General features: G+C 50.5%; 1 protein-coding gene across 1 annotated transcript in view; it reads left to right on the top strand.

Annotated features, from left to right (window-relative positions):
* Nucleotides 1-1,772: 1,772 nt before the first annotated feature.
* Nucleotides 1,773-22,653, top strand: part of RPH3AL (rabphilin 3A like (without C2 domains)) — a 111,788-nt gene continuing 90,907 nt past the window's right edge. The window contains exons 1-3 of the mRNA XM_021710341.1: nucleotides 1,773-1,919; nucleotides 16,309-16,420; nucleotides 22,071-22,214. Coding sequence (XP_021566016.1) covers nucleotides 1,880-1,919; nucleotides 16,309-16,420; nucleotides 22,071-22,214 — 296 coding nt within the window. The 5' untranslated portion in view covers nucleotides 1,773-1,879. The remainder of the gene's footprint in view (nucleotides 1,920-16,308; nucleotides 16,421-22,070; nucleotides 22,215-22,653) is intronic.

Here is a 22,653-nt window from a genome sequence, read left to right as displayed (position 1 = left end):
TGAGGAACTGCTAAACTGTTTTCCCACCAACAATGCACAAAGGTTCCGGTTTCTCCACGTTCTCACCGATACTTGTTATTTTTCATATTTTTATCATAGCAGGTGTGAAGTGGTATCTCATTGTTATTTTGATTTGCATTTCTCTGACATCTAATGATGCTGAGAATCTTTTCACATGATCTTTGGGCATTTGTATATCTTCTTTGGAGAAATGCCTCTTCAAATCATTTGTTCATTTTTAAATTGAAATGTTTGTCCTTTGTTATTGAGTTGTAAGAGTTATTTACATATTTTAGTTACTAGGTCCTACTTTTTCTCCCCCCATAGAAACAGAGTCTCACTCTGTCACCCAGGCTGGAGTGCAGTTGTGCAGTTATAGCTCACTGCAGACTTGAGCTCCTGGGTTCAAGCAATCATCCTGTCTTGGCCTCCCAAAGTACTGGAATTATAGGCGTGTGGCACCATGCCTAACCTGATACTAAACCCTTATAAGATTTATGGTTTGCAAATATCTCCTCCCATTCTTTTCACTATCTTGATAGTGTCCTTTGATGTACAAAGTTTTTGATTATGATAAAATCCAGTTTTTCTTTTTCATTAATGCCTTTGGTATCATCTAAGAAATTACTGCCAACTCTGAAGTCATGACGATTTATCCCTGTATATTCTTCTAAGTGTGGTATTATTTTAGCCCTTCTGTGTAGGGCTTTGATCTGTCGGATTTTGTAAATGGTGTGATGCGAAGTTCCGGCTTCCTCCCTTTGCATGTGGCTCTCCTGTTGTCCCATCAGCATTTGTTGAAAAGACGATTCTTCCCCCATGGAGTGCCGCTGGCACCCTTGTTGGAAACCACTGATGTGTGGGCTTATTTCTCAATTCTATTCCATTGTTGTATGTACTGAGTTCCCTCTGGGGATGAGATGTGGCCAGCTCTCAGGGAGCATTTGGTCCAGTAGGAAGAGTCAGAAATGTTCACAACCCACCAGAAGCTAGGAAGTTCAGGAAGAGATAAATGTGGTATGTTTATGGAGGTGAAGGAGTGCTGGCTTCAGCTGGGGCCATAGGTGTGGAGTGGTGGAGGCATGGGCTTGGGCATGGGGATGATGCCAGGTGTTTCTGTTTGAAGACAAATTTGGCCAGGCAGGGTAGAGCCTTTGGTAGATGGCCATGAACTTCCAGGTGAGACCGTTGGGCTTAATTTGAAAGTGCCTGGGCAGAGTTGGACCTTTGGTGGGCCTGTCTGGTGGCTGGGATCCTGGAGCCAAGAGAACTGCCCAAGATCGGGGGGTGACTGAGGTTTGGGTGAGCACCAGGGTCGGGCAGTGGGAATGGCGGGTAGCAGAGTCTGTCTTCGAGAATGAACGAGGCCTCCTCAGACACCAGTCCCTTGGTACTTCTCTGTTCTGTGTATGTGTCAAGGGTGGGGTAACAGCAGCACCAGAGGCAGGCGGTGAGGGCCATCCACAGGCCTTGCACCTCCAATCCCAGCTGCTGTCTGCTCTGGGAGACGGCCCCAGCCCACCTCCTCTACAATACTCTCCAGGCTGCTCTGGTCCTGGATTACCCCAGGCCTTCTCAGAACCCCTGTTTGGCCAATCCTGGCACAGTTCACAGTTTCTGGGACCCCTTTGCACGCTTCCAAGGGCTAGGTGGTTGGAAAATACCTCTGGCTTATCATATTTATTGGGACCCACACCTGGAACCAGAGCACCTCAGGAGACAGAGAAGGTGACAGAAAGTGCCTGGGCTCAGCCCAGCTCAGTTGGGCCAGGCTGGGTACCTGGTACCAGTTGTGTGGCCTTGAGCAAGTGGCTGCATATCTCATGTGTTTCCTCTTTTCCGGAAGAAGTGATGGTCGTGCTGTCCCCTTGGGCTTGTGATGGGTTCCAGTTGGGTAGTCCGTGGCAAGCACCTGGTAGGTAGGTGGCACCTGTGAACTGGCTGCTTTCCTTTCTCAGTTTGGTAGCACGGGGTCAGGCTGAGCAGGTGCAGGGATTTTTGGATTTGTGAGTTCCTCTTTTTTTTTGAGTTGGAGTCTCACTCTGTTGCCCAGACTGGAGTGCAGTGGCCGCTCCTGGCCACCGCAGCCTCGGCCTGCTGGGCTCCGGCGATTCTTCTGCCTCAGCCTTCCGAGTAGCTGGAACTACAGGTGCGTGCTACCACACCCGGCTAATTTTTTTTTCTTTATTGTAGAGATGAGGTCTTGCCAAGTTGCCCAGGCGGGTCTCAAACCCGCAGGCTCAGGCAATCCACTCACCTCAGCCTCCCAAAGGCACGGGATTACAGGCTGAGCCACCGAGCCCGGCTGGTGAGTTTCTCTTAAAGACCTGGAAAATGCCTACTAAGTGCCAGTAGTTCTGTGTGGCCTTTTTCCGGCCCATCTTCTCTGTATCAAGCCATGGTCTGGCGTGATCTCACTCTGACTCAGGTCATTCCCTCCACTATCGCCTGAGTCCTCTGCAGTGCCTCTTATGGGCATCCCCACTTATTTGGGGTCTCAGCCTCTGCCAAGGGAACAGGGAGTGTGCGGAGAAGCAGACAGCTGGTTTCCAGGCAGTGCGGTGCTTAACCTTGGCATCAGAACAGAGAAACGTCTGTTTGTGTTTCCACGAATTGGAGGGGACAGCTGGCCCACAGATAGCAGGCAAGGTCAGCTGGGGATTGCCTTGGCTGCCGGCTTTAAGCAAACTCTGGCTCTGGTGAGGTGGGCGGAAGAAGGATGGAGAAGTACTGGCAGAGCCCAAGGAGAGCCACCAGAGCGCTGGTGCCTGGATGGGGCTGTGCAAAGACCACGAGTCAAGGCAGCTGTGTGGGGCGCTGTTCCCTGGGACCTGGAGGACCACCCCCAGCAAACCTGAGGATCAGGACTTGACCACACAGGTGAGGAGGGTCTTCTTTCCAGAGTCTTCTTTGCTTCATGGAGAGATTCCTCTTGGGCTCCTTCAACAAGCAACTCCCAGGAGTGAGCTAAAATCAGATTTCCTTTGCAAAGATCCTGCTTGCCTGGGACTTCCCAAACCCACATAAATCACACAGAAGGAAGCAGGTTTGTATTTCTGCATTACAAGACAAACATCATTAACACCCCTTACTGCCCCTGCCTGGCCTAAGCCAGTGCCTGGGAGCCCCAGGGAGAACTTGGGTGTTTTCTGAGCAGAGAGCACCAGAGGCCACAGACCCCTGCTTACCCTGAAGCCTTGATATTATTCTAGGAACCTTCAAGCTAAATTCTGATTTCATTTCCTGTTCTTTTGTGTGTGTGTGCCATGGACCCCCCCCCCCTTTTTTTTGACAGTCTGGTGAACTTTTCTCAAAATAGTGATTTTTAAATGCAAACAGGATTCAGAGGAAACCAATTATATTGACTTATAGTTACCAGAACATTTAAAAAACGAGCTTGTGACATAATAATCTATGCTTTTTCAATGAAGCATTGAGTCAACAGTCTTTCAGTAGGTCTAGTAACTACTATAATCTTAAAGTAGGGATGGGCATACCTAATATTCTGAGATATCTGCAACTCTTTACTGTGATATGACAATACCTGATTATATTGATGACTAAGGCACAGATGCTGATATGACCATCATTTGTTGCCTATATTCATAATTAAAGGAAAAAGAAATTTTCAAGTTTGGATTAATGAAAATAAAGATGTAATTTTTTTCCCCATCCAAGTTCACAGATCCCCTGTGAAGAACCCCCAAGACAAGCAGTGCCCCAAGGAGACTGTTTCCTCGGATGCTCTTTTTGTATCAACATGACGTCTCCCTGTCCCAAAATTTAGATCCCTCTCCTGAGGTCCTTAGCACCCTAGGAGCTCCAGGGGCATTCTAGACCCGCTTAAGCCTCTGTGCACACATGCTAAAGAGCCCACTGTGTCTGGTGTCCCCACCTCCAAGGTAGGGCTCTGGCTCCTCTTATCCACATGTGTTGTGGGTTGAATTGTGTCCCTCGAAGGACATGTTGAAGACCTAATCTCTAATACAAATCACACCTGTAACCCCAGCACTTTGGGAGGATTGCTTGAGCCCGGGAATTCAAGACCAGCCTAGGCAACATAGCAAAACTTCATCTCTACAAAAAACAAAAAAAATTAGCTGGGTGTGGTGGTGTGTGCCTGTAGTCCCAGCTACTCAGGGGGCTGAGGTGGAAGGATCGCATGAGCCTAGTAGGTTGAGGCTGCTGTGAGCCATGATTATGGTGATCATGCCACGGCACTCCAGCCCAGGTGACAGAGTGAGACCCCCAAACTCAAAAAGAAAAAGAAAAAGACACAGGGAAGACAGCCATATGAAGACGAGGCATAAGGAGATGGCCATGTGAAGACACAGAGACCAGATGAAGACAGAGATTGGGGTCAGACCGCTGCAAGCCAAGGGAGGCCAAGAATTGCCAGTGAACACCGGAAGCCAGGAGAAAGGCGGCTCCTTCCTTAGGTTCTTTGGAGAGAGCGTGACCCAGCTGACACCTCGAGTTTGGATGTCGACTCTAGAGTGGTTTTAAGCCTCCCAGTTTGTAGCAGTTTGCTCCAGTTTGCTCGTCTCTGGGAGACGAGCACTGCATGATCTGTTGGGGAATGGCCTGCTCTGGCCGGGAAGCCAGCCTGCTGGGGGGCCTCTCCTTCCTGTGCCTTCCCAGGTTGACTCCTGCCTAGGAGTCACTGCCTTCAACTCTGAGATCGCCTTGATTCGGGAGTTCTACCTACCCTGCCCTTCAGAAATGACAAAAGCAAGCTGTGCCTCTGGGGACCTGTAGACAGAGCGTGTGACTGTTAAATTCCAAGGGCTGGTGCTTGAAGTGAGAAGGGGAGAAGCGGGGTGTTTTGCATCTCATTTTGGTTGGAGGCTTTGCACAGCATTCCAGTCCGGGAATGAGAAAGCAGTATCAGGTAGATGGAGACTGGCGGGGAGTTGGATGCACTGGAATGGCTGTTTTAGGCCAGTAAAGATTCTAGGATTTACTTTTCCAGGAAAAGAAAAAAAAAGACCCACAGCATTAAGTGAGACCGCCTACATGTGCATCATGTGGGGCCTTGTTGGATACAAGGAAAAATAACTCCTGCTCAGCCCTCAAGCAGCACGGCTGAGCTGCCCTGCAGGGCATGTACCTGGTGCATTGTTAGCTCTCAGAGTATGTTTGTGGAATGGATGAGAGAGCAAGGAAACCAAAAGTAGCTGGGTTGCTTGTCCTGCTGAGAACAGTAATAGATGCTTAGCTCTGCAGTCGTCCAAGCAAATCATGGAATGGGTCATGGGGTGTCCAGGATTGCTGCCCCATGAAGGGAACAGGCAAGAAAGGCTGCAGGAGTCTGAGCAGGGGCCAGAGGGCCTGGGAGAGGCCCACCTGAGAGGAGAGATCCAAGGGGAGCTATGAGGACAGGTGGAGTACCCTCATTTGATTAACTAAATCATTCTTTGAAAATTATTAAAGACAGGCTGGGCATGGTGGCTCATACCTGTAATCCCAGCACTTTGGGAGGCAAAGGCAGGAAGATTGCTTGAGCCCAGGAGTTTGAGACCATCCTGGGCAACAGAGCGAGACCTGGTCTCTAGAAAAATGCAAACATTAGCCAGACATGGTGGTGTGCGCCTGTAGCCCCAGCTACTCAGGAGGCTGAGGTGGGAGGATGGCTTCAGCCCAGGAGGTTGAAGCCACGTTGAGCTGGGATTGCACCACTGCATCTCAGTTTGGGCAGCAGAGTGAGATCCTGTCTGAAAAAAAAGGGAGGAAAGGAAAGAAAGAAAGAAAAAGAAAAAGAGGGAGAGAGAGAAATTCACTTTTAATCCCAAGTCTTACTCCTTTCTTTTTTTTCTTTTTCTTTTTCTTCTTTTTTTTTTTTGAGTCGGAGTCTTACTCCTTTGCCCAGGCTGGAGTGCAGTGGCATGCTCAGGGCCACCCCAGCATCGACCTGCTGAGCTTCGGCGATCCTTCCGTCTCAGCCTTCCAAGTAGCTGGAACTACAGGTGTGTGCTATCACACCCGGCTAATTTTTTGATTTATTATAGTGACGGGATCTCGCCATGTTACCCAGGCTGGTCTTGAACCCATGGGCTCAGGTAATCCTCTCACCTTGGCCTCCCAAAGTACTGGGATTACAGGCTTGAGCAACCATGCCCAGCCTCCAAGTCTTACTTCTCTAACATGTTAACTCTACATTTTCTGTGTTGGTACATGATTATTGTATTGTGCCATCAATGTGTCCACCGTTTGGTTCTGCTGCTTGCACCTGATCTTGCTGTATACCTTTTTCCAGATCATTTATCATCCTTGACATTGACTGTGACGTTGACCATGCCTGGATGTGCCATTGTTGACTGTTCCTCAAGAGTTGGAGATCTTTCTAGATGTCCCAGAGTTTTAGTTGGTATAAACCACTTTGCAGAGTGGGCCAGAGGCAGGACAGTGAGACCTGTTCAGTGACTAGGCCTATGTGTGGCGGGGAAGAAGAGGCAGGTTAAGGAGGTAGAGGTTGTGCTGTTGGGCCTCAAATTTCAGGCTGATAAGGCTGGGCATTATTCTATGGGCCTTGATAAACTCTTTTTTTTTTAGTTGGAGTCTCATTCTTGTTGCCCAGGCTGGAGTATAGCAGCACGCTCATGGCCACTGCAGCCTCCACCTGCTGGACTTAGGCAATCCTTCTGCCTCAGCCTTCCAAGTAGCTGGAACTACAGACGTACACCGCCACATCCAGCTAATTTGTTTGATTATTGTAAAGACAAGGTCTCACCAAGTTGACCAGGCTGGTCTTGAACCCCCAGACTCAGGCAGTCCTCTCACCTAGGCCTCCCAAAGTGCTGGGATTACAGGCTGAGCTACTGTGCCTGGCCCTTGGTAAACTCTTGAAGGTTAGTATTAGTTCCCTGAGGGTGTACTGGACACTTGCCATGTCTGGACACTGTGCTTGCCCAGTGGATACCGAGGCCTCCCCAGAGCTGTGGTCTCTGTAGAAGGAGAGATTCCCTGGGTTGCAGGTGGAATGAAATGCTATGGGGAGGGAAGTGGGGTTGGTCCAAAGAGAGTTGGGTGGGGAAGAGCTGGAGAATTCCCAGAGGAGGCAGAGCTGGGCATCTATAAGTAGACAGCATGAAGGAAAGGTGAGAGATTGCAGGAGACAAGGCTGAGTGCTGGATAAGCATGCAAATCCTGGTGGCAGGAACAGGAGTTTTGTGGAGGGATTGGGGGGGCGTGGCAGATGAGACTGGAAGGGTAGTTTGTACCAGGTCATGGACAGCCTTGAGGGCAGCTTGGTTTTTTTTTTTCCTTTGACAGTGGAGAGCCATGGAAGGTTTTTGAGCAAGGGAATCACATGGCCTGATCCAGCCTGTTAGGACAACCTCTCTGGCTGCACATAACGGGGAGGTGAGGGTGATCCCCAGGAGGTCCAAAGGCCAATGAGGAAGCTTTGGCCACCATCTGGGCAAGATGGGGATAATCAGAGCTGGAAGGAGGAGGAGAGAGACACCCCAGGAAGTAGAGATGGCAGGATGCCTGTTGACAGTGGAGTTTTGGGGATGTGTGTTAGGCACTAGCTTCCCTGGGACTCCTGTCTCATCCCCTGAACCCACTTGAGCCCTGCCTTGTGCATAATCAGCCTGAGATGCTTCCGTGCGAGTAGCTCCTTTGGGTTCAGACAGGCCTTTGAGGCTCCCTCTCTGAATCTTTCATCCTCGGCGTAGCCTGACAGGTGGAGGGAATATTGATGTCTGGGCTCACCTTATCTTGCTGCTATCATCATGTTTCCCGTATCATAGTAACAGAGCAGATGTCAAGGCCTGTTGCTAAGGGTTCCTGGGATATTAATGCCTGGGCGTAGGGCCTAGGGCACTCACATGGTGTCTTTGAGGCCTCTGGAAGCATCGGCTTGGTGGCAAGTATTCTTTTGTATTTGTCCCGGCTTCTTCCTCCTGTAAGTCCCACCTCCTTCCCCTTCGCCCCTGCCTGTGTACAGCTTGCTGTCATGGGATGGCAAACTCAGCAATAGCAAATGCGCAGCCACTGTCCCCTCCCACCCAAGAGGATGTGACTAACAAATGGGTCACAGCATTCTTTCCTACGGAGGCTGGATGCGGGCACCAACCCCCTTTCCGATGCAGCTCTCTGGGCTCCAGCTCAGGCTTGGCACTTGGGATGAAGCCCTGCCCTGCAGGGCGCCCCCCCGCCCCCAGACTCCAGGCTCTCCTCAGGCCCCTGTCCCAGCTTCCTCTGACACGCCCCGGGGAGAAGAGTGGGTTCTACTTGCCTCTTGTGTCTCCTGTCTGCCTCCCTCGTCTGGTCTTCTGACCTTTTCACCGCAAGTAGAAAATCAAACTCTGAACAGTTCTGGAAAGGGTTTAGGTTGGATATCAAGGTCAGGGGTGGGGTTTTCTTTGCCAAATGCAATTTGTATCTATTATATATTGCAATGATAGCCTGCATAACAAGCATACCCAAACTTGGTAGTTTCCAACCTCCATTTATTACGGCTCACAAGTCTGTGGACCAGTCGGGTGGGTCATTCTAAACATCATGGTTCAGTGGTTCAGGGAACCACACACACCTCGCTTGGAGGGTGCTCTTGAGCTCTCTCTCTGTGACTGTTAGGAGCTGATGCCTGTACCTGCTGGTGGCCTATTTGCCTTTCATGGTGCCCTCCTAGACACTGCAGCTTCCTCCAGCCCTCCTGTTTGCTTGCCTCTTTCCCACTATTCTCCCTGAATCATTTCTTCTCTTCTCACCAGAGAGATGATCTGTCCTGGACTCTTGAGCCCTTGTGCCTGGGCTTCCTTTGTCACAGTCACTCAGGGATCACAGTGTGGCTGTGGTCTTGGGAATGTGTTTCTCTGGGCATCTCATGGGGTCACACTCATGACTTCATCAAGGCAGACCCCAGCCAAGTAGATCGGCTACTTGGCTGGGGTCTGCCTTGATGAAATCATGAGTGTGACTTCATGAGACACAAGAGGCCAACTCTCACCACAGGTTGGACCCTATGGCTCACAAAAGGTGCGCTCATTCACGCACACCTGGGAGTCTGTAATCTCAGTTATGTCAGTGAAAGTAGCCCTGAGATAAAAATCACGGAGGCAAAATGCCAGGGTCTAAAGGTAGGAGAGATAACAGTCCCAGGGGAAAAGCTCTGGTGACAGAAGCTGCCCTTGCTCGAGGAGTTTCCTTTTTCCTTGTCCCTGGGCAGGGACTCCGTGGGTGGGTGGCACACTGCTCTAAGGCCAGGTCATTCTGCCCTCTGGATATCTTTTTCAAAGTCTGGTACATGTTAGAGACAGTTGCAAGTGGCTGTTTTTTCAAGCCATGTTGTATCTGTTGTGAGTCTGGAAAGGCTGGGGGTCAAGAGCAGTTTTCCTGGGGTGATAGCAATTTGTGCCACTCTCTCTAGTGCTTATAGGAACAAGCTCCCATCGCTTGCTCCCTGTGACCCTGCCGTGGGGGTGGAGGAGAACATTCTGCTAGAGAGGGTCATTCCACCTGCCCCATCCGCTCAGTGTCTCAGGGCTCTAAAGCCAGTGCTCACTTTATTGGCTTCTGAGTCCACGAAGCCTGTTAAGAAGAAAGAAGCCTTCTTTTAAGTAGATGCAAATATTTGCAAAGAAGAGACCTTTTAAAAATTGTTTTTATTGATTAGAGGATTATATGCATTATTGAAACCATCTATTCGCAGATTACAGTTAGGTTATTTCATCTTTGAGTCCTGAATTCGAAAATACAAAATCCACATTAGGCCAGCAGGACACAGCAGCCTTCCATGGGTTTTTTGTGGTGGATAGGTGCACTTTGGAGAGATCAGTCATGGGGCCTGCAGCTGACAGCTCTATCTAAGTGGCTGTGAGTGTGACCGTGGAAGAGTGATCTCAAGATACATTTCAAAACCTCTCCCTTTCCCTTTTGTGAATTTATCCTAAGAAAAGTCATCAGAGATGGGCGCCAAGATTGATGTCCCAGATTATCCTTTTTAGTGTTGAATATAATAGAGTAAAATTGGAAACTATCTTCCCCCAACAGGAAATGGTAAAATATATCCAGAATACTACATTATAGTTAAAAATCCTATTTTTGAAGAACCTTAATGTTGTGGGAAAGTATAACATGGTAAGAAAACAGCAAAAAACGGTATATATGGTATGAACCCAATTTTGTTTAAATTCTGTACATAAGTACCTGGGGAAATAGGCGTGTACTTGTTAAGATGTTGAGTTGGCATGAGAAGTGGCTGATGAGTGAGCGTAGGGTGTTTTTTTCTTTGTAGTATCGTATCCTACAGTGCCCAGGACACCACATGAGGCTGCGTAATGCCTGGTGCTCAGTCGAAATGCATTGGCTGTGACTGCAGCCTTGCCTGCAGTGACAGACACCCAGGGTGATGAGCTCTTGACTTTAGGGCGAAAATTGGATCCCCCTCTAAGATTGGTTTGTTTTTACAGATTTGTCTCAGAAAGCTGCCTGGAGCTCATGAACCTCCATCCCCTACGTGCATTCTGGGAAATCACTACCAGGCTGCTCCTCTTCCCTTCCCTGTCCCTCCTTGGGCTCCCGGGTCCCTGTGCTGCAGGATTTTGCAAGGAGCTCACAAGTGTCTGCCTGCCAGGCTGGCCAGCCTGGGTGTAGCCTCTGGTTAGCTGGTCTCGCCCAGTTGGGTCAAGGCGGTACCAGGAAGCCTTGATGTCCCAGTGGAGGCCTCATGGGTACACCAGGCTCTTGGCGGGGCGTGGGCTCAGCTGTCAGATTGGCCTGCCATGCAGCTGACGACCCCGTGGGGAGTCTTGAGGAATAAACTGCTGATGAGTCAACAAGTTGCAGAGCTTGGTTGGAGCCCCACTGTTTGCTCTGAGCACGTCTGGCTTGTTTTCTGAATTCTTCCTTTTCTGGGAAAGGCCTTCTCTCCGATGAATGCAGTTGGATTCAATAGATATTCACTGAGCACCTACTTTGCAGTGGGCCCTGTGCTGGTCACCAGGGAGGGAGAGAGGAGGAGGACACAGGGACCCTAAAGGAGCCCACAGTCCAGTTTGGAGCAAGAAATTGAAACATCATGTGAGTGGAACCCAGGATTTCTGGGCAGGCTCTCAGGTAGAATGCCTACCCTCCCCTGTGGTGGGTCTACCTTTCAGCAGCAGCCTTGACCTTGTCCATTGCACGCGCACACATACACACACACACATATACACACATATACATACAACCCGCACCTTCTCCAACCTCTTTCCTCTCCCAGCCCTGGGGGCCACCTCTCCCTAGTTTACTGAGAAAGTGACCAGAGCTCTCCCAGCCCTCTCCACAAGACTGCCTGCCTCTGCTCCCTTCCAGTCCAGCTCTATCCTTCCCTCCTGAATTTGGGGGTTTGCCTTCCCAGAATTTTCACTCCCCTCCTATCGGCTCCTATTTTGTTCCCTCATCAGTTCGTTTTTACATAGGACAAATTGTCATTTATTAATACCTGATTGCTGTCCATGTTTGACACACATGTGCTATTCTCTGGAGGGTTCACAGACCCAGCTTTTCAGAGGGTGTGGGCCTGACTCCCTGCCCCTCCTAGCCCAGAAGGTGTCGGGTGGTAGTGAGTACGTGGTTTGGCAGAGGTGCCCACTGGTCAAGGGACGTGGGTCGGCCACTGAGTCAGGGAGCTGGCAGCCAGCTCACACTGAAGCAGTTTTTTAACATGTGCCTCCTCAAGCTGCCCTTCCTGTCCCTTCCTCTCCTGAGGTTGCCGTGTGGGTGAAGGGCAGCCGCACCTCCTGAGGGGGTGGGCACAGCAGGCCCAGAGCCTGGGGCCTGAATTCTCCTGGGTTCTTGACTCTGACCTTCACTCAGAACCCTCTCTGCCTTGTGGACACGGCCAGCCACAAACTTGCCATCTCTGATGAAGCTGCCCAGTCAACGCCCACGGCCCCAGCCCTGGAGGTGACATCCTATCATCTCCCTTGACCCCTCTGGAGCATTTGACTCTGTGGGCTCTTCTTCCCTGAAGCCCCAGGAGCGAGAGGGGCAGGGGACATGGGGGATGCAGTTGTTCTGCCCTCTTTCTCTCTGCCCTGTGGACTAGGCTGGGGGGTGGGGCTCGGTCCCCAACTCCCAGGTTGGAGCAGCCACCAACCTCTTGCCTGGACTATTCTCCTGGCCCCTGCCTGCCACCCTGGCTGCCCTTATGTAACTTGGCAGGGTTGAAATCAGGTGTTGGAATTGCACGGGGCAGTCACTGCAGCCTGCCTGTCTCAGCTCCCTTGGGGACTGAGAAGGAAACTGAGGCCTAGGAAGATAATTGACTTGTTCCTGGACTTCTAGCAAGTTTGCATAAAAGCCAGACTTTGGCAGGTTTTTTCTTTCTGCCTTTCTCACTGCTGCAAAACACTTCCCTTTGTGCTTACATGTACGTGGAAGGTGACGAGATACAGAGGTTAGCAGGCCCGCATAGTGTGTGGTCCTCTCTCAATCTCTTAACCCTTCCTTCTCATCTGTTCAGCAGAAAGAATAATGAATAGGTTTGGAAAGAACAGAATAGCCAGTGGGTGGCTACACTGATGAGTTGTTTTGGCTAAAGAGTTTTTTGTTGTTGTTGTTGTTTTATTTCTTATTTTTATTTTTTTGAGTCGGAGTCTCACTCTGTTGCCCAGGCTGGAGTGCAGTGGCACGCTCACTGCCACTGCAGCCTTGACCTGCTGGGTTCAGGAGATCCTTCCACTTTAGCCTTCCAAGTAGCTGGAACTACAGGCATGCACCACCATGCCCGGCTAACTTTTTGATTTATGTAGAGTCAAGGTCTCGCCATGTTGCCCAGTCTGATCTCAAACCCCTGGGCTCAGGCAATCCTCTCGCCTCAGCCTCCCAAAGTGCTGGGATTAAAGGAGAGAGCCACCGTACCCAGCTTGTTGTTGTTTTAAAGAAATATACCCTAAATGAATCAGAGGACAGATAAATGTCCGTTTGCCAATACTCTGTCCAAAGTGTTCATTCCCTAGAGGTTAGTTTGGGGGTGATTTATTTGGGGCCGTGAGGAGCGTCTTGTACCTTTGTTTGCTGGTGCCTCCTCCTGGGTGCCCCCACTTGGCCCCACTGTCTAGGAGATGGAGGTGTGAGTTTCAGAGCACAGGGCTCCCTCTTTCCCCCTGCCGCCCCTTCCTCCTCTTACCCCCACACCCTTTTGGTTCAGAAGCTTCTACAGAAAAGGAATTCCCACCCTAAGGTGCCCTGGCTTGCTCCTCCCTCTGGGGTCATCCCTGGGGCACCCTTACTCTGTGGGGTACCTTGCAGGGCAGATGGACCCCTGAACACTCACTGTACCCATTTGGGCCTGGATGGGCAGAAAGGCTCAGGGCTTGCGGTCTGGGAGCAGTGGCCCTGGTCATGGCGCCCCCTGCAGGCCGGGCTAGGAGTGGCGCCTGCTGGACACTGGGTTGATCCCGGGACAGCCTCATGAGTTGTGGAGACCCCATCACTCCATTTCTTGAAGCTCCCAGAATATCCGGGAAAAAAAAAAAAGAAAGAAAGAAACAGAAACAAGGCTACTGAGTTGTGGTATATTTTAAATGTTTCTTTGAACAGAGTAACACTTTTCACACCCACACGGAACAGTGTGACTGCTATTCACAAGATAACCAGAATTTAAAAAAAAACAAAAACACACTGTACTTCACTAAAGGCTGAAACAGGGCACCAGATTAAAGTTGCTCGAGAAGACTGTAATTTTGGGCCTGTCTTTGTTTTCTTGGGTTGTACATTAGCCTCACTGGGAAGAAGGCCAAGAGTCTGAATTGGAGGAGACCCTCGGTGACTGGGGCACTCCAGGCCTCCGCAGCTCTGGACCTGGCCATGGGGTCTTCACACAGCACTTTGGGGTCTGGGATTTCTCAGGTCTCTTTCCCGAGGCAGCCCAGGGTAGAGTGTCAGGTTCAACCCAGAGGAGCGGTGCCTGGATGTGCCAGGGGACGGAGAGACCAGTGTGGCTAAGGTCGTGGGTGTGAGCCCTGTGTGGTCAGTTAGCTGCAGGCTGCACATTGCCCCCTGCTGGTCATCATGGAAATGGAGGCCAGTGGTCTAGAGCAGCTCTCAAAGCGTGGTCCAGGGGTCTCTGGGAGTCACCCAACACCTTTCAGGAGATCCGCAGGGCCAAAACTGTTTTCTTCATCATCATCCTAAAACCCTTGGTCTCACTGTCTCACAAGCGTACAGAAACTGAGAAGTTCATTGATGTGGTTTCAGATGCCATGCTGGAAATAATCCTTAAGAAACTGCCATCTGCTGAGATTTGGTGCAATATCAAAGAAGAATACTCACAAGTATCTGGAAAGGCCATTAAATACTCCTTCTTTTCCAATGATCACACATGTCTGTGAGGGTCTGGATGTCCTTCATGGGTGTTAACAAAGCAACATATCACAAAAGGTTGAATGAAAAATCAGATGTAAATATCCATCTGTCTTTTATTAAGCCAAACATTAAATCGATTTGTAAAAAGTGCTTTTAAAAAGCCACTCATCTTACTAATTGTTTTTGTCTTGAATATATAATCTTTTCACATTATATGTAAATCATGGGAACCTCTACTGGATTTTTTTTTTTTCTTTTACTGGATTATTTTTAATGAACTAATAATTTTTCTGATTTCTCAGTTTTAATTTCTGATATAGTAAATTTCAATGGATATAGCCCAAATATTTTGGAGTCCTCAAGAATTTTTAATAACATTTTAATGAGTTGTAATTCACATATCATAAAATTCACACTTTTAAAGGGTATAATTCAGTGGTTTTAGTATATTCACAAAGTTGTGCAATGATCACCCCTCTCTAGTTCCAGATCATTTTTACCACCCCAAGAAGAGACCCTGAGCCCCTCAAGGGTCACTCCCTCTTCCTCCATCCCCTGACGACTACTAATCTACTTTCTATCTCTATGGATTTGCTTTTTCTGGACATTTCATGTAAGTGAAGTCGCATAATATGTGGTCTTTTGTGACTGACTTTTTTCACTCAGGATGTTTTCAAGCTTCATCCATGTCATAGCGGGCCATATTTTATGGCCAAATAATATTCCACTGTGTGGATATAGCACATTTTATTTGTTTATCAGTTGATGGATATTTTAGTTGTTTCTTCTTTGGGGCTGTTATGAATAATGCTGCTAAGAACATGTATGTACAAGTTTTTGTGTGAACATATGTTTCTGTACTCTTGGGTATATAACTAGAAGTGGAGTTTCTGGGTCGTATGATGATTCTGTTTAGCATTTTGAGGAAGTGTCAAATGGATTTCCAACCTCAATATTCTTTATTTGTTTGTTTATTTTAGAGACAGGGTCTTGCCCCGCCATCCAGGCTGGAGCACAGTGGTTTGATCATAGCTCACTGCAGTCTTGAGTGCCTGAGCTCAAGACATCCTCCCACTTCAGGCTCCTGAATAGCTGGGACTACAGGAGTATACCACCATGCCTGACTGATTTTTAAAATTTTAAATTTTAAAATCTCACTGTGTTGCCCAGGCTGGTCTTGAGCTCCTGGCCTCAAGCGATCCTCCTGCCTCAACCTCCAACCTCAGTATTTTCTAAGAGGATAGAGGGGTCCTGAGTTTGCAATTCATTGGTCTAGATGGGATTGGACCAGGGGAATATGGATGACGGGTTAAGTCCCTCATCCTTGCTGGGGGTTGAGATGCCCTCAAACTCATCTCACTCCCCTCAGAATGCATGAGTGGCATCCTCAGAATAGATCATCCAAGAGTGGGACCTATCCTTGGCAGCAAGGAGAAAGCCAGCCAAGCTAGACTGTGCACAGTGGATCTGGAATGGGTCACACCCTGCAGGATTCCTGGGGGTGCCATTCTCCTTGCAATCTCTGTTGGGTGTGCCCCTTGGCAGTGTACTGGGTGGGGGTCCTGGCTGCAACTGCCCCATACTGCCCTGCTCCAGAGAGTGCTGTGATTGTCTGTGTGAACCTCTTGGAGAGTAGAGCCCATGTGTCTAGGGCCACTGTTCCCGGTTCCCCCGGTTTGGGAGCAGTGTAGGGTTTGCCCAGGCTATCTAGCCATCTGCCCCCCTGGCCCTGGCTGTACTGGGAAGGGATGAGGATCAGCTGTACTGGGAAGGGATGAGGATCAGCTGCCCTCCAGGGCTTGCCGGCTGAGTTGAAAATTACCAAGGGCAGCTGGCATGGTGGCTCACGCCTGTAACACCAGCACCCAGCACTTCGAGAGGTCAAAACAAGAGGATCACTTGAGCCCAGGGGTGAGACCAGCCTGGGCAGCATAGCAAGACCTCATCTGTCTGCCATCTGCACCCCAGCCAATGACACACTCTCTTTCTTCTTCCCCCTTCTCTTCTCAGATGTGATTCCCACCCTGGGCTGGGCACTCAGAGCCATGGCTGACACCATCTTCGGCAGCGGGAATGATCAATGGGTTTGCCCCAACGATCGGCAGCTGGCACTGCGAGCCAAGTGAGTGTGTCTGAGGCTCTACCAGGCCTTCTCCTCCTTCTTCCTCCCTGCTTCCCTCCTTTCTTTGATAAGATTCCTTTCCAGGGACCCAGAAAAAGACGTCTGGAGAGAAGTACCTGCTGAAAGTGCACCATACTCCAGGCCTTGAGCCAGACACTTAACAGCTGTTCACTTACTAAGCCGCCGTGAGTATGGCTCCATTTCTCAGAGAAGGAAAGTGAGGCTGAGCTCCTGGCCCACATCGTTTAACTCGTGAGTGGCGGGGCTGTGACCCACACCTGGGTCCGTCTCACTCCCAAGCCTGTGTTCTTTCTGTCACAACAGGCTGCAGGGACCAGACCACTTCACTTGCCTTCTGTCCTGTCACTAAGCCTGAAGACCCCAAGCCCCGTGAGGGAGGGAGCCTTAGATGTCTGGAAGCCCACTTCATAATCAAGTGCCTGGCACCATCAGGCAGGACAGAGAAAACATTTGCTGCATGAGTGAAGAGCTGGCCCTCGGGCTGAAGCACGTGGCCAGCCCTGTCCCAGGGTCTTTCCCTGCTCTCATCAGATGCTCTCTAGTTGCCTGGTTCTGGGCTGTTCCCTTGGGGTCCTGGTGTCCCTGTTATCCTTCAGCCCCGGGCAGGGCAGGTCATCTCCACCCACTGTCCACTGACTGGAGACAGAGGGCTCTCAGATGCCTCTCCTGGCTTCCAGCCCCACCTGCCCTCCTGGGGGCTGGGGCTCCCTGGCATCTGATAAGTCCAAAAGTGCCCCTTTTTCTGTCAAACTGTGCCAATGACAGGAGCCAGCATTTCCCGAGTGGGACCACATTCAAGAAATTTGCAATTAGATGTTATGAGCCTGCAGGGGACAGAGCCAAAACATCAAAGGGGGATGGAAAAATTAATCTGAAATGCCCAAGAAGAGTGGAGTCATGCATGATTTGCAGAAGTCCTTGCAGTTAATTCGTCCCCTCCGCTGGGACAGCTCAGCTCCCTTCGGCTCCCCTACACAGCCCCCTTCACAGGGAGAATGACCCGGGATGAGATCGGTCCCTCTCCCTCTCTCCTCTGATGCCAGGCAGAGAGTGTCCTCTCTGGCAGGGTGTAGTTTCTGGGGAGAGCTTGCCGCCTATGCTCTTGAACAAGAGTCCAGCAGGACCCTCCTGACTCCTCCAGAGTTCCCTTCCGCTCTCCCTGACCTTGTCTCTTGCTCAGCAGCAGCCAGAAGCTGTTGTAGCACCTTTCAGAAGAACGAATGCTTTTATCTCCTCCCCAGAGTGTGCGGCCTTGTCATGCCTGGCAGAGTCTCTGTAAAGGAGAGCATACAAACCCCTGGCTGCAGAGCTGGGAGTGTGCCCTGCGGGCCCCTCCGGGGGAAATTACCTTCCCCGCTGCAGCAGCTCAGGGCTCCCCTCTGGCCCTCCAGCTGCCATCAAACATATTTTAAACCCCTACTAAGTGCGAGGTGATGGTTGCAGAGCAGCAAACAAGACCAGCAGGATCTCTTGTCTTAAAAGCACAGTTGGGGAGAGGGGAGCATTATGTGAATAATTACCCACATGCCGCTGCTTTGATGATGGTAACAGACAGTTGGGGTTGAGGGTGCTGCGAATGTAGTCTGGGGATCGAGAGAGGCTTTCCCTGAGACTGTGATGCTTACGTTGAAACCAGAGGAAGGTAAATGTTAGATAGAAATACGAGAGGCAGAATGTCTAGACAACAGGGGCAGCATGTGCAAACACCCTGAGATAGGAGGAACAGAGCAGGTAGAGGACCTGACAGAAGGTCAGTGTGGCTTGAATGCAAATGGGGAGAACAGTGTGAAAGGAAGATGAAGTGGCAGTGGCCACACAGAGCAGGGCCTGCCCCTCCAGAAACTTACATCCTAGAGGGAGAGATGGAGGATTCCATGTTGACTTGTAATAATGTTTAAGCCAGTGAGGGACATGTGCCTTTACCCTATAAGAACTCTCAGAATTGGCTGGTCTCGGTGGCTCAGCCTGTAATCCCAGCACTTTGGGAGGCTGAGGGGAGTGGATCACTAGAGTTCACGGGTTCGAGACCCGCCCGGGCAACTTGGTGAGACCTCATCTCTACAATAAATCAAAAAATTAGCCAGGCGTAGCGCGCACCTGTAGTTCCAGCTACTTGGAAGGCTGAGGTGGAAGGATCACCAGAGCCCAGCAGGTCAAGGCTGCGGTGGCCAGGAGCGGCCACTACACTCCAGTCTGAATGACAGAGTGAGATTCCAACTCAAAAAAAAAAAAAAAAAGCTGGGCTCGGTGGCTCAGCCTGTAATCCCGCGCCTTTGGGAGGCTGAGGTGAGTGAATTGCCTGAGCTCGCAGGTTCGAGACCCGCCTGGGCAGGCGAGACCTCATCTCTACAATAAATTTAAAAAAATTAGCTGGGCATAGTAGCATGCGCCTGTAGTTCCAGTTACTCGGAAGGCTGAAGCGGAAGGATCGCCAGAGCCCAGCAGGTTGAGGCTGCGGTGGCCGGGAGCAGCCACTGCACTCCAGTCTGGGCGACAGTGAGACTCCAACTCAAAAAAAAAAATAAAAGAACTCTGAGAATAGATTTTTAACTTGTTTTGGAGGGGGAGGTCATGTCTAAAGAAGTCTTAAAAAAGAATAGGAATTGGCCGGGTGCAATGGCTCACACCTGTTAATTTCGACACATTGAGAGGCCAAGGCAGGAGTTATTACCCAAGAGTTTGAGACTAGCCTAGGCAACATGGTAAGACCTCATCTCTACAAAAAAAAATTTTTTTAATTAGCTGGGTGTGCACCTGTAGTCCCAGCTACTGAGGCAGAAGTATCTCCTGAGCCCAGGAAACTGAGGCTGCAGTGGCTGGGAGTATGCCACTGCACTCCAGCTTGAGTGACAGAGTGAGAACTCGACTCAAAAAAAAAAAAAAAGGACAGGAGTGAACAGCTGGAAAGAGGGTTCAGGGCAAGAGAAGCACTCCAGTGAAGGGCACAGCACATGTGAAGGCCTAGAGACTGCATGCAGCCTAGAACATAAGGGAACTAAGGGCAATTGGTGAGACCAGGTGAGTGAGAGACAAGGGCACCGAACAGGGGTACATAAGATGGATCTCCTGGATGTGGAGGCTGTACTGCTTCCCAGAAATTGCAGCCCCATCGAGTCTGCCCTGCAGCTGTGTGGATGGGATATCGTAGGGGAGCAGTGTATAGGTAGCAGCCATGGTCGTAGGTGGGAGTCAGGGCCTGACCTAGACGGTGGTCATGAGCCTGGGCAGGAGGTCAGATGAGAGGACATGAATGATTGGGGCCTGGTGGCTGATCTGAAGAAGGCAGGAACGTGGGTGTGGGGAATGCTTCAGGGAGCAGGGCTGTCAGCAGTTGCTGGATGTGAACTCCCCAGGTCAGGGCAGAGGCCAACTCTTGATTACCCTTAACTGTGTAGCTGCACTCTGCACCTCATTCCTCTGGGGCATGGGGAGACCTACCTTGGAGGGTGACTGTGAGTGTCCCATGAGAGGATATCTGCAGAACTCTGGCTGGCACCAACCCCAGAGTGAGCTGGGTGGGAGTCGTGCCCTTCAGGACAGGCGGCAGAACTGATACCCTCCTTTCCCTGTATTCCTGGGGCCCTTCTTTTCTCCTCATTAGCTAGGCGGTAGCTGGGAGAGAGGGGATTCCCTGAGCATGGAGTCCCTGGTTTCCAATTCCCCTTCCCTTGGCCCAGGGAGCCACACGATGTGTCCTGGCCAATCACCGACCACTTGAGTCTCTGAAATGCTCAGATGGAGCAAAGCAGCAGATAGGGGGTGGGAAGGGGGTGTTGCTTTTTCGGGTCTGAACCCCTGAGCCTGTCCAGCTCCCTGGACTTGCTTCCCTTTGTCTCTCTCCCAGCCCTGCCCCATGGCCCCATCTTGCCTTCCCCAGCCCGGTGAGGATTATTTGAAAAAGTGTCAGTTTAGGGCAGTGCCTTTTTTTTTTAAGTGACAAAGCAGGATTTACTGAGAGGACAGAAAAGCTCCCACAGTGGGAGGAGACCCGAAGGGATTGCCTAGTGCCTTTTTTTAATTGGCTGAATAAGCAGTCTAGAAGTATGGACCTCCCAAATACAGCACATGACTTTATGCCTCTGTGCCTTTGCATGTGTGGTCTCCTCAGCCTGAACCCACCTCCCTCCTTCTATTGGGGAAGCACCTATTCATCCTGCAAAACCCTGGGCAAATGCTACCTCTTTGCTAAAGCCATTCCTGAGGGCCCAGGATCATTGTAGTAATCAATAGCTACTACTTGTTAAGCAACTGGACGCTGGCTATATGAAAGTACTTTACATACCCTACTTCATTTAATCCTCATGACATACCCTTCCTCATTTAACCTGCATGGCATCCCTTAGAGAGACAGATCGGAAAATCAAGGATGAGAACCTCACCCAAGATCTCACAGCTAGGAAGGGATGGAGCCACAAAAATAAGACCAGCTAGCAGACTCCAAAGTCTGACTCTACCTATCCTTCTGCCTCAGGCTTCTGAGTAGCTGAAACTACAAATGTGTGCCACTGTGCATGCCTGGCTTATTTTTCTGATGTTTTTGTAGAGACAAGGTCTCGCCATGTTGCCTAGGCTGGTCTCGAACTCCTGGGCTTGAGCAGTTCTCCTGCCTCCGCCTCCCAAAGTGCTGGGATTACAGGCGTGAGCCACCATGCCTGACCACTAATCCCTTATTTTCACCACCCACCTTCCTAACACCCACCTGCATGTCTCACCAGCAGCATGTCCCTGGCACTTAAGGAGCCGGGCCTCCCAGTGGGTGCTCAATAAATAACACATGGAGTGAATAACTCATCTTGTAATTGTCAATTAAATAAATGTTTGTGTAATTGATTTGGCATCCATCTCTCCCACCATATTGTCACTCTTCAGGGCATAGTGACTTTTCCTTTCTTGTTTATCTCTGTACTCATAGGCCTTGGGACCAAAAGTCTCAGAGAAGCTGGGACCCAGGTGGGGCCTTGGGGCTTGGCCCACACTGCCACTCTCCCCGTTCAGAAAAACAGAAAGGGTTTGAGGTTTCTCCCAGCCCTGGGTCACAGCCTCGGGAGGCGTCACTCCTGCAACAGAGCAGAGACAGCTGAACTCCGGTGCCAGGTCCTAGCCCTACCTCATCATTGCCTGCCCTCGCCATATCTCCTCTTGTATGACACTTTCCCCTCCTGCCCCTGAATCTGCTAATTTTCAAAATGCTGCTGTGTGAGTTTGCTAGCCTCAAGGTTCGTTTTTACCCTAATTACAAGTCTTTCCTATCCCATAATAAACGCCATCTCACTCTCTTCTAGAACTCAGGCCTCAGCTTTTATTCTTCCCTTGATGATCTTCCATGCTTCTCCCCGACACCTCGCACACTGTGACACTGACCTTCTCCATGTGCACAGGGGTCATCTTCCTGTCCCTGTCTCCTTGTGCTAAGATGGTGCAGCCATCTTCGCCAAGGCCCAGGAGCTGGCAGATGGCAGAGTCGTCACTTGGAGCCCATATCTGCCCGTCTCTGTTACCTGCACTCCTTGCTCACAGCTCATGGCACCTGGGTTGTCCACAGAATGTCCTTGGGGGGCTTCATGGATGTGGCAGGAGTACTGGGGTTTGCACTGGGGCCTCAACGCCATCTGTGCTATTCTCTCTTGAGGCTGCAGACGGGCTGGTCCGTACACACCTACCAGACAGAGAAGCAGAGGAGAAGCCAGTGCCTCAGCCCAGCAGAGATAGAGGCCATCCTGCAGGTCATCCAGAGGGCTGAGCGGCTTGACGTCTTGGAGCAGCAGAGGATTGGGTGAGGGCTAGGCCTGCGCAGGCCGGAGTGGACTCAGGGAGAGGGAGGTGAGGGTGTCTAGTGCAGGCGAGGAGGCTGGTGCTCTGGGTCCTGGTGTTGTATTTCACCAGTGGGAGTGGGTCGGGAGGTCACCAACTCCAGCCCTTCCCCAGCTTCTGTGCCTGAACATAAAGCCTTGATGTGGCCTTCTGTAAGATAGGGTGACAGCTGAGGTGTGGGCCCTATTCTGTGGGGGCAGGTGTGATCATGGTGAATTGCCTCTGGCTGTTCAGCTCTGCACACCTGCCAGTCAGCAGTGATTCAACCAAGGGAGGGGTTCAAGTTCAGGTGGCATCTGAATCTCTTTTTTTTGTTTGTTTTTTTGGGGTTTTTTTGAGTTGAGTCTTACTCTGTCACCCAGACTGGAGTGCAGTGGCCGCTCCCGGCCACTGCAGCCTCG

Source organism: Carlito syrichta, unplaced genomic scaffold (genome assembly GCF_000164805.1).
Source record: "Carlito syrichta isolate Samal-C Ts95f unplaced genomic scaffold, Tarsius_syrichta-2.0.1 Scaffold288457, whole genome shotgun sequence".
In the NCBI taxonomy this organism is placed as follows: domain Eukaryota; kingdom Metazoa; phylum Chordata; class Mammalia; order Primates; family Tarsiidae; genus Carlito; species Carlito syrichta.
The sequence above is the reverse complement of the archived record's forward strand: the minus strand, read 5'-3'. Positions and strand labels throughout refer to the sequence as shown.